The 12,335-nt window shown below is 42.7% G+C and overlaps 1 protein-coding gene across 8 annotated transcripts in view; it reads right to left on the bottom strand.

Annotated features, from left to right (window-relative positions):
- The window catches only part of Slc41a2 (solute carrier family 41 member 2), a 144,774-nt gene that overhangs the window by 50,322 nt on the left and 82,117 nt on the right, over positions 1-12,335 (bottom strand). For all 8 annotated transcript variants that reach the window (XR_006848514.2, XR_006848510.2, XR_009225440.1 and 5 more), the window contains exons 9-10: positions 11,516-11,647; positions 10,562-10,710 (exon numbers count right to left, since the gene is read on the bottom strand). Coding sequence is in view for 3 of the 8 variants with exons in the window: in XM_058574299.1 (XP_058430282.1) it covers positions 10,562-10,710; positions 11,516-11,647 (281 nt within the window). In the remaining 5 variants the exon portion in view is untranslated. The remainder of the gene's footprint in view (positions 1-10,561; positions 10,711-11,515; positions 11,648-12,335) is intronic.

Genomic DNA, 12,335 nt, shown 5'->3' on the forward strand with positions numbered 1-12,335 from the left:
ATAGCTCTGACTTCTTTATTTAGAGGAGTGACTCCAGGGGTGGAATGGGGAGGGGACACATGGATATGTGGCGGGGGCTTTTAACGCTGGCTCCATAGGTTCTGATCCTCCACTGCCACCCAAAGAGACTCACTGTCCCAGCAGTCCAGAACTATGGATGATCACAGTGCAGCTGGGGTGGTGACACTACAGTAACAAAATGACGACCGAGCCCACGCACGACCGAGTTTCGTCCTCACAGCCACCACACTCAAGCGAGGCTGCTCTCCGCCTCTTTGTCCAGATGGGAAAACGCAGTCTCCGGGAGGTGACTCTGCCTAGGGAGACACAGGTAGGGAGTGGTGGGAGCCAAAGCCACCGTGGCCTGGAAAAGCATCAGACCTCTGGAGTTTGCTGGGAGTGCAAACATCGCTGAAAGTCACCAACCATCCTACAGAATGATCCACGTTCCTTAGTCTGCTCGTCGAGATCCTTCCCGACCTTGCCACAACCTTAGTGTCTAACCTTCTTCCCATCACTCCTTCCACAACCCCAGGCCCCAGGCCATTTCTTGCTGATTTCCACAAATGCCCCGAGTTTTCCCACTTACCTAATAATACTCCTTTACGCTGACGGGGCCTTTTCTAGGGACTCCACAAAGCAAGACTTTAAGCATTAGAAACCCTCCCTCCCCACTGGAACGGACGCTCCCACTCCTGCGGCCCCACGGCGCTGTCCTGCTCTTTGACGCTCACATTTTCCCTCTCCGTGGCATTCTTACTGGAGGGCAGAGACCCCGTGTCAACTATTAACTGAAAGCCCTCCTGAGGCCAAGTGGCTGGCTGCAGGAAACAGGGAGACACAATGAGGCCAGAGAGGAGAGGCAGCCGAGAGACAGTTCAGCTGCCCACTCCCCCAAATTCACGCCCTTCACTACCAGCAAAACGGCGTCCAACTTATTTTTATTTATTTATTTTTTGGGTATCAGGGATTGAACTCAAGGGCACTGGACCACTGAGCCACATCCCCAGTCCTATTTTGTACTTTATTTAGAGACAGGGACTCACTGAGGTGCTTGGCTCCTGGCTTCTGCCTAAGGCTGACTTTCAACTTGCGATCCTCCTGCCTCAGCCTCCCGAGCTGCTGGGGCTACAGGCGTGCGCCACTGTGCTGTCCACAACTCATCCTTACAAGACACGGGCTCTGCAGGAGATGCCACATGGCTGTGTGACCTGTATGAATCTTGTCAACTGCCCCAGAACTTAACTTCCTGGGCTACTCTGATAACTGAGTTTATGCATGTTAAGTGCCCAGAACAGCGCGTGGCTCCTAACAAATATATTCTATTATTATTTTTCAAACTTACATAGATGAGAAAAGTAGCTCACATAATAAGCCACAAGAAGGGAACGGTCAAGATGGAAAAGTCTGGACTGGGGAGGTGGCTCAGTGGTAGAGTGCTCACCTAGCCTGTGTGAGACACTGGGTTTGATTCTCAGCACCACATATAAGTAGATAAATTAAACACAGTTCCATCAACAACTAAAAAAAATCTAAACAAACAAACAAAAAAGATGGAAAAGTCCCAGAAGGAACAACTGTTGTGATGAATGGAGGAGAGGCTTAGGTGTGAGCATCAGGGGTATTTTCCCCTAAGAAGTCTCAGGTCAAGAGGGGAAGTAAGGGTTGAGGATATAGCCCAGTGGGTAAAGTGCTTGCCTCACATGTACAAGGCCCTGGGTTCGATTCCCAGCACCACACACACACACACAAAAAAAAAGTGTGTGTGGGGGGAAGCAACTGAATACTATAAAATAACAAGTCAAATGGTGGCAGAAATAGGAAAATATACCCCCATCCAGGTAAAATGTAAAGAAAGAATAGGAGTCCACCTGGGACCCAAAGAAGATGGTCTTAGGTCAAAGAAATTTAAAAACTGATCTTTAAAAATTGATTATTTTTTTCTGACTTAAAAAGAGACCAACTCAAAATCAGCTATTTAGACTGATTTTGAGTTGGTCTCTTTTTAAGAGGGGCTTAAAGGGGCTGATCTGCCCTCTTTGCTTGGAATACATTGTTTTTGAGGAAAACATTTAATGTATCACCTGGATTCTCAGGATAATCCATAAAAGTCAATTTAATGTAATATTACTTCAGTAGTAATTATAGATTGCTTTACTATTAATAGACTATTTTGATTAGCAGGTTAATTTAATAGTAACATATACATTACTAATTATGGACAACAATGCCTTTGTAACAAACCATCTTTCCTTCAGGAATGGGACTCATAAAATCCTGCATCAAGAATGCAGGCTGAGGCCAGGCACACGCCTGTAATCCCAGTGGTTCAGGAGGTTGAGGCAGGAGGATCGCAAGTTCAAAGCCAGCCTCAGCAAAAGCCATGTACTAAGCAGCTCAGTGAGACCCTGTCTCTAAGTAAAATACAAAATAGGGCTGGGGATGTGGCTCCATGGTTGAGCGCCCCTGAGTTCAATCCCTGGGTACCCTCCCCCCCCCAAAAAAGAATGCAGGCTGAGGGGCTAGGATTGGCTCTGTGGCAGAGTACTTGTCCCCCACGTATGAGGCGCTGGGTTCGATCCTCAGCGCCACATTAAAAAAATAAACAAAATAAAGGTATTGTGTCCATCTACACCTAAAATAAATAAATAAATATATATATTTATATATATATTTAAATATATATATATATATATATATATATATATATTTTTTTTTTTTTTTTTTAATGCAGGCTGAGACTGAGTGCTGACAGCAAGGGGCGCTGTCCCTCTGGGACTGCCCAGGTTACAAAGGTTCGTACTGGCCACCCTAATTATCACCACCCCCTTCACTGTCAGAAGTACTGTGGTTCCCTTAGGGACAGTGTCTCCCCCTGCTGGACAGGTGAGAACACTTAACTGTGTGGCGTAGCTGAGCTGGGGAGTTGGGGATCTCCTGGTGCAGCAGTCCTACTGTCACGCTGCAGGGACCCGCCAACAGCAAGACGCTGGTGAGGCGCATGTCAGGATGTGGGGCACCAGACATACCCATGATGCACAAGTTCCCGGGAGTGAAGGCCCCCCACTCCAGAGGGACTTGGTGGGGCCAAAGGCTGGGGGCTGAGGGGCGTGGGGGTCCCTGCTCTGTCTCTGAAGCCTGTGTCCCTTTTCATGGCGCCTGCTCACGGCTGCCGCCCGCCCCTCCCCTGGTATGGAAAAGACACGCTGTGGAAGTGAAGGTGAGGTGTCTTTTCTACCTTTAGGTTTGGGAGAAGGCAAGGCCAGAGTGGTTCCTAAAGCCCAGGTCACCGAGAGAAGAGCAAGAAAGGAATGACTGTCAAGATGGCGAGAGGAGAGGGGAGGAGAGGGGCCTCGACACAACACGACACGGGGTGAGCAGCTCTGACAACAAGGGAACACAACTGTCCAGCCACAGCGATCGGGAGGCGAGCGGCCGCTGCCATCACTGGAACCCCGTGGGTTCCAGGAAGCCACCAAGCACGTGAGACGTCACCCCAGCCTTGTCACAATCCCCTGATGCACCCAAAGACTGCAGGAAGTCTGCCGAGATCACCACGGAGGTTCAGGCCAGGCCTGACTGCGAGGGCTCGAGATCTCCCTAGAGCTCTGCTGTGGGGCTGATCTGCCCTCTCTGCTCCGTCCTCTGCAGGTGACATGTGATTACAGATAGTTTGGTTCATAACTTTTTTTTTCTTCTGTGGAAAATATTTATTTTTATGTCTTTCTAGTTAATTGACACTGAACCATGTGGATGTGACCTCAGAACTACGGTGCTCCTTTTGGTAAGTCTGTAGAGGTCACTGTCCATGTTTGCACCCCAAACGTGTTCAACCAGCTGAGAAACGGAAGACATGGCTCTTAATTCGAACCATTAGTGTCACTGCATGTTCATGTTAGAAACATACTTCAATGCCATAAACTTTCATTATTTGTAACACAGAAACGCTCATTAGGAAATTATTAGCCAATATCCTGATTATAAATTTCATTATGAGGAGCACTCATTTCCTTGCTTAAGGTGGGCTTGGGCTTTGCTGAGAACAATTTTTTTCTTCAGAATATTAATCTGTTGGGATATATAGGAAAGTACAATTTATATGTAAGTATAAAACTTAAAAAAACAAATATTACCTTTTGAAAGGTAGCAAAAGAGACTTTTGTTTTTAAAATTATATTGAGCATTATTATTGTTAAGATCAGTTTTATACTCATTGATAATAAATCAGATTTCTCAGCAGCTGTAACATACACTCTGATCCCTCCTCTAAAAACTTGGTCTAGCACTCAAAAAGCTAAACACCTAAAAAACAAATAACCCAATTAATAAATGGGCCAAGGACCTGAACAGACACTTCTCAGAAGATGATGCACAATCAATCAACAAATATATGAAAAAATGTTCACCATCATTCGCAATTAGAGAAATGCAAACCAAAACCACTCTAAGATTTCACCTCACTCCAGTCAGAATGGCAGCTATTATGCATAGAAACAACAATAAGTGTTGGTGAGGATGTGGGGAAAAGGGCACACTCATGCATTGCTGATGGGGCTGCAAATTGGTGCAGCCAATCTGGAAAGCAGTATGGAGATTCCTTGGAAAATTGGGAATGGAACCACCATTTGACCCAGCTATCCCTCTCCTCGGTCTATACCTAAAGGACTTAAAAACAGCATACTACAGGGACACAGCCACATCAATGTTTATAGCAGCACAATTCACAATAGCTAAACTGTGGAGCAACCTAGATGCCCTTCAGTGGATGAATGGATAAAAAAATGTGGCATATATACACAATGGAATATTACTCAGCAATAAAAGAGAATAAAATCATGACATTTGCAGGTAAATGGTTGGAGTTAGAGAAGATAACGCTAAGTGAAGTTAGCCAATCCCAAAAAAAACAAATGCTGGGCTGGGGTTGTGGCTTAGCAGTAGATGGCTTGCCTAGTATGTGCTAGGCCCTAGGTTCCATCCTAAGCACCACATAAAAATAAAAATAAAGATATTGTGTCTATCTACAACTAAAATTATATATATATATATATATATATATAAATATATATAAACCTCCTCTGGTTTAAAAATATATATATATATATATTTTTAAACCAAATGCTGAATGTTTTCTCTGATATAAGGAGCTGATTCATGGTGGAGTAGGGAGGGGGAGCATGGGAGGAATAGACAACTCTAGATAGGGTGGGGTGGGAGGGAATGGGAGTGGGCATGGGGTTAGAAATGATGGTGGAATGTGATGGACATTATTATCCAAAGTACTTGTAAAGACATGAATTGGTGTGAAAATACTTTCTATACAACCAGAGATATGAAAAATTGTGCTCCATATGTGGAATAAGAATTATAATGCATTCCACTGAAATATATAAATAAAAAATTAATTTAAAAAATCAGTCTAGCATTTTGTTTCTTTTTTTTTTTTTTTTTTGTAACAGGGTTTGAACCCGGAGCACTTAACCACCAACCACATCCCCAGCCCCTTTTTCTAATATTTTATTAGAGACAGGGTCTTGCTGAGTGGCTCAGGGCCTCGCTAAATTGCTAAGGCTGGCTTAAGTTGCTGAGGCTGGCTTTGAATTCACAATCCTCCTGACTCAGCGTCCTGAGTCACAGTCTAACACTTTCTAAGGATGAAAGTCAGGAGTAGGCATAGGATTTATTTGACTATGATGTTCTGCAGGGCTCTCCTCTGTTGTTTCACGCATCTGGGTCTAACCCAAATCTAAGAGATCTTTTTTTGAGGGGGGTGGATTGAATGCAGGGGCACTCAATTACTGAGCCACATCCCAGCCCTGTTCTGTATTTCATTTAGAGACAGGGTCTCAACCGAGTTACTCAGCACCTTGCTGTTACTGAGGCTGGCATTGAACTCGAGATCCCCCTCTGCCTCAGCCTCACAAGCCAATGGGATTACAGGCGTGAGCCACTGCGCCTGGCCCCAAACAGAGATCTTTAAGAGATGCTTTCAATTTCTTTTATACAGTGACTAATAAATCCTGATATTTATAATTTTCAACTTGATATACTGAGAATTTGTTGTCATTTTACTTTGAATGAAATATTTTCTCTCTCCCATGTGAGAACACAGATATGGCCAGGGGCAAACATTTTCTTTCTTTCTTTTTGGTAGCAAGGATTGAACTCCGGGAGCTTAACCACTGAGACGCATCCCCAGCCCTTTGTATTTTTAGAAAGGATTTCGCTAAGTTGCTGCAGGCTTGGCTAAACTGCTGAAACTGGCTTTGAACTTGTCAGCCTCCTGCCTCAGTCTCCGGAGCCACTGGGATTATAGGTATGTACCATCACGCCCAGCCCAGGGCAAACATTTTCTATAACCAAACTTTCGCGTGGAATTTGGTATTGCAAGAGTATGAGTAGAGTTCTCTTTTTCCTCTTTAAAAATCACAATTATTAGCATATATGAGCTGTAAAAAAATGGATTTCTGTGTGACATTTTCATACATTTTCTCATGAAACAATCAGTGCCTAGAATAGACAATTAAAACTTTCATTTAAAAATTGTTTCAAATCATTGTTTACCAATTATAGGAATGAACATTTTGTAGGAATTCAATAGGCATCAAGGGTTAGCAAAGTCTCATTGTTATTTTCCTTTTGAGATATTTTATAGTAGCAAAAAATCAACATGTTCCACATATCTAATCATCATTATAAAAATACAAATTATGATAGTGAAACAAAAGTATTTTCGTTTTTAATTAAAGGAGTGAAATAAATAAACAGTGCATCACAGAAGTCATGGGGCAGGATGGTCACAGCCCCCTCAGGTTCAGATCACCCATCTCACTGCCGTCTGGCCGGGCTCTCCACCTACAGTTTGTCAAGGGAGATCTTTCTACTTCTTCTGGGAGATGTTACGCAAACCTCCAGTTTTGTCTTTTCACAAAGGATACACAGGTAAGATTTCTAAAACAGAGGAGGACTGAGAGAAGCTATATTAAATAGGGAAATGCACCAAGATGTGCTGCAGCTTCTTCTTAGCTCAAGAGACTGTCAGGACCCTTATTTGATTGATAGTCATCTCTGTATCTTGTGGGTTTATTATGCTATCAAGGTATTATGTCTTTGGAAAAGACTGTAGGGAGTAAGTCAAACAAAGAGACTGAAAACCCTCAAGATGGCAAAGTTCCCTTCTTCACATCTTAGGGGGAAGACCCACAAAGCCCATCACAGCTTGGGACCCCACATTACACTTTTGAATGGACAAATGAACAGCTCGGAGCAGTCAGAGAGCATGGCAGGAGGAATCTCCAACAGGGAAGGAACCCACCATCTCTAAGCTCATGGAAGGAAGTGCAGTTCTATGAAATCAGAACTGTGGGTTCCACAGACTAGTAAGAGGTAGATAAAAAAAAAAAATAGGTCCTGAAACCAACAATTGTGACCTTGACCACAGCTAGTCTTCTGGTAAATGCTGGCTGCTAGTACGAAAGTATAATGATGAACAGTTTAAAAACGCTCGCTCTCTCAATGTCCTGTGGGGAGGACCAAAGCAAGAAAGGCATGCTCTCCACCCTCGGGGAGGCAGGAATCCAAACAGGGAGAAGTTAAACATTAGAACGCCCCACCACAGAATCATCAGTCAAAACAGTTTTGGAATGAGAAGAGCAATACGGACTGAAACATGTGACTAAGAACTGGGATTTAAGCCAAGCTCCTGAATATTAATTTAACCCAGATCAAAAATGGAAGCCAATCAAGTAAAGAATATTAAAAGGTGAATCTGACTAAGTGGTCAATTCTCTGTGTTTAAAAAGTTATTTCTACTAGGCGTGGTGGTGCACGCCCCTGATTCCAGCAACTCAGGAGGCGGAGGCAGGAGGATTGCAAGTTCAAAGCCAGCCTCAGCAACTCAGCAAGGCCCTGTCTCAGGAAAAAGAAAAAAAAAGCAAGGCTGCGGATGTAGCTCAGTGGTAAAGCACCTCTGTGTTTAAAATCCAGAACCAAAAAATAAATAAATAAATAACTATTTCTTAGGTTGGGTGTGTAGCTCAGCAGTAGAGCACTTGTCTAGCAAGTGTGAGGCCCTCAGTTTCCTTTCCAGCACAGCAAAAAAAAAAAAAAAAAAGTTATTTCCTTATGCTATACATCTTTGAAATGATTGAAGCAGGCTGAGAAAGGTCAAGCTCTTTTATCTAAACCTCGAAGAGAGAGAGAGGGTGGGGAGAGAGAGAGAGAGAGAGGGGAGAGAGAGAGAGAGGGTGGGGAGAGAGAGAGAGAGAGGGGAGACACATGTGTGTTTGTGTATGTTAGTATCAAAGCAGAAAGATTTGATCTGAGAATTTTTAATCTCGTATTCTATGTTATTCCACTGGAATAACATATAATGTCAAGCTGCAAATGCAGATCTGTTCTGTCACATAGCTGATTCTTGAGAAGAAAACACTTAAAACTCAAATTGTAAAAGAAACATAAGAAAATCAACACCATAAAAGAATTAAAAACATGCTGCAATTGTCATTCAGAGATCAATTGCACACCACTTATAGTTCATATTTAACAACAACAATGCTATCAGCTGACAATTGTATAGCATCTACCATGCAGCAAACTTTAATCTTCAGAACCGGCTATGTAGTACACACTACTGTTCTTTCCATTTAATAGGAGAATTGAGACACGGACTGGCGATTACTCGTCCCCCCAACTCCAGTTTTACAACTTTCACTGGTGAGACTTTAGGTCAGAGGTTTAAAAAAGTGAGAGACATAAAGAGACTCTAATGCAGAATGAAATCTCATTTTTTTAAATAAACTCAGAAAAACGGCTTATATTCTTCATAGACTTCAGTGAAGTCGCATGTGATGGCACGCGGGCATGGAACAGTAAACATGAAGCCGCAAATCAATCTAGGGAGAGGCAGAGCTGTAAGCAGAGGCGAGCTCCAGAAACGGTACGTTGTCAGCAGACCAAACCAGCCTCTGCCATTTCCCTCAGGTCTGAGGGGACATCTTTTTTCATGACACACACACAGAAGAGTATCCCACGTAAATGATAATATGAGGCTGCATCATATACTGCAATAAAAGTAACCAGCAATAAAAAAGCATTTGAAAGAAATTTTGTCTCTGCTAAAAAATAAAAACTACTGCTCCCCAGGCAGAGTGAGCCACTTTTTTTCCCAAGCTCTGAAAGCTCTCTGCACACAGCTCTACCTGGGGGATCATCTGCTCGTATGGCTTCTTCCCACCAGATGAGTCCCTGATGGCAGGGTCTGGACTCATTGCTTCTAGGACTTCGGGACATCCTGCCTCTAACAGCACGGAGACTTAGGGAATGATACGGTGCTTTCTCACCACTGTTTCTACTCCACAATCTCTAAGAAATTTTAGATCATCCATCTCTCTCAGCAAAAAACATCTGAACACGCTTATTTAACCCTGTGATAATATAGTCTGTTAATTACTAATCACAAAAACAGAAGGAAATAGGTATTTTAAACACATGAGACGAAAAGATAAATAGAAGTGTTAATCTTTTCTTCCTACACAAAATGCATTGTTTTGCATGGACTTCGATTTGAGAATCACTATTTCCATCAAAAGAACAAATCTCCCGTGGGGTTTGGTGAGAAGTCAGTCTACACATGAAAAGTACTCAGAGTGGCGCCTGACAGACAGGAAACACCAAGAATCCTACTAATTTCATTCAGATCGTCATTTCCAATGCTGTTTCTTTTGATTGGAAAAATGTCCCTACCCTCCAGCTCCATCCCTAGACAACAAACCCCTTTAAGGCCAACTTCAAATGCTATCTCTTCAAGGCGTCATTTTAATCCACCTCTCATGGGGTTTGACTTTCTCACTGTAGGAGGCACCAGATCGATAAAGTGTAGTGAGAAGCCATGCCCAAGAAGCCAAAATAAAGATAAAGAAAAAAAGAATAAGACATTGAGTGCAATAGATACAAGGACCAAATAAGATTCCAGGAAGATAGAAGAAAGAAAATCAGCAAAGAATCTAAGAAATTTCCCCAGAACTGAAGAACATGAGTTTTTAGTTTGAAAGGTCAAATAGACAAAATTATGCCCATACCAGATATATCAGCATGAAATTTAAGAATAATAAATAAAAACAGAAGCTCTTCCAAGCTTCTAGGAGATAAAAAGTTATGTATGATGGGATCAAGAGCAAGAGAAAAAGGCGATGAAGCAAAGTCTTCAGGATCCTGAAGGAAACAGAAGTCCATATCCAGTCCACCTGCTCCTCGAGGGCAGTGGAGTCAAGCACCTGGAACACGCTAAAAAAAAACCGACTCCCGTGCGCACTTTGTCAAGAACCTATGGGAGGTGTTCATACACACCACAGACTCAAAAAGGGAAGACAGGGATCCACAGAAAGGAAACCCCGAGGTTCTACACACAGACGACATTAGAGAGCTTACTGTCCTCAGATCCCATCAACCCAAGCCTGCAGCTGCCGTTTGACATGGCGAGCCAGGACGTGCCTCTAACGTTACTGTCACTGTTCTAGGGCAGTCTGAGCCACAAGAGGCTTCCAGAGGCTTCAGCTCTTACCTGTAACACAGCAGCAAGCAGGTACACAACTACGAAGATCACGGTCAGCGAGGTGTGGCCGCTCTTCATCAGGTGGATGGTGTAGAGGAAGATCAGATGCCCGGGGATCACCAGAAGCAGGAGCACCTGGGCAGACTTGTTATTTACTCCTGCAACAGAAAATGTAAATGTCACTAAAACAGAAACAGATTCTGGTTAATCATAATTCAGAATTATTAAAATTTGAGGATTACTTTCTAGTTACTACATCTCATAACATCAAATAAAATTCAAGCATTAAAATAAGTTTCAATTATTTATAATTCACTTATTTCTCTGAAATTTTTACTATTTGTTATATGTCATTAAATGAAAGGTGGTTGCTAAAAACTTGCAACAAAGAACATTAGTCATACTTAAGTATCTACCATAAAAACAGGGAAGACAAAAGAGAAAGTTCTTGAATGCTTTAATTTTATATATTCCTCTAGAGTTCTATCACTGGTATTACAAAGGTGGGCATTTCTGATCTTTATTCAAAAGTCAAAAATCACACTTATATTCATTAGGAAAAGAAAGTGACAAGAATAGTGAGGTTCAAAAATATAGTCTCCCTTTTGTGACAGTCCCTTGACTGGTTGAAATAAATAATGCACCAATCCTTATCGCTGAGGCTCTCCCCTCATTTACAAAGACCAAAAAAAATGGACAAAGGAAGAGTCCACCCATCTCCCCAAAGCACCTAGCAATGCCTTGTTGTTGTTGTAAGGTTCCTTTTTCCTAATAAACAAGATATACCAGAAAGAGAGAAATAAAAGAGAAAACGCATAAGCAAAGATACAGATGTCTTCCTGTTCACCAAGGTCAGGTCCCAGTGACGGGACAGCTATGCAACAGTCACACAACATGGGTGTCTGTCATCTCAGAGAGTAGTAGTTCCTCATCTAAAATCTGTAAAAGGCCACAAGCACATACCTGGACCAAAAAAAGTCCTAAATGGGTAGTAGCAACCTTTGGGTTCATCTGGCAGTTCTCCTGGAATGCTGTGTAAGTGGAGGTAGGTGGAGATCCTGCTGGCCTGGATGGCCACCAAGTTGCCACCAATACCTGGAACACAGGAAACACATAAAGAAGTGAGCCTCTTGTTTTAAACGACTTGCACACATTCAGCCAAAAGCAAGCCTCTTTTTGTCACATTGTGGGCCAATTTTAAAAATTGCTTCAATTTATCCAAAAGTTCTCCTGCAATGTTGATTTAACATTGAGGTTGATATTCTAAAATCACAAAATCACTGAAAGAAAAATGTGTTCATTATTTTTTCATATCTGTCTGGTATAAAAGCAGAATAGAATGGGCAACTTTTAAAAATCATTATCACAATCAAGACGTAAAAGTAGGTAACAAGATGTTCGTGTTTATCTCCCCAGTGAGAAGGAAACTAAGCTCAATCTATTCAAATAGACAAAGCTTGGGACTTTTCTTGTAGCTTTCCAAGACAGTGGCAGCAGGCACCAAAAAGGGTGACTCGAGAAACTTGCCTTTTTAACCTAAAGGTCCTCTCACCAACTCTGAGGCGGAGGAAGTGACTGCAAGATGTGATATGAATTCCAAAGTGGCGGCAGAGTTGGCCTACCACATGGGACAGGAAACATTTGAAAGCCCTGCCTCCCAGGACCTGTGTGGCTTACAGTGGAGATACATTCTGAGAAATGCACTGGCAGGCGATTTCACTGCTGTGTGGACACCACAGAGGGTGCACACACAGAATGAGCCTGTGGAAGCATGACCAGGCGA

Source organism: Marmota monax, unplaced genomic scaffold, assembly GCF_021218885.2.
Source record: "Marmota monax isolate L192 unplaced genomic scaffold, Marmota_monax_Labrador192_F-V1.1 WCK01_AAM20220418_F8-fsc00051, whole genome shotgun sequence".
NCBI classification, from domain to species: Eukaryota; Metazoa; Chordata; class Mammalia; order Rodentia; family Sciuridae; genus Marmota; species Marmota monax.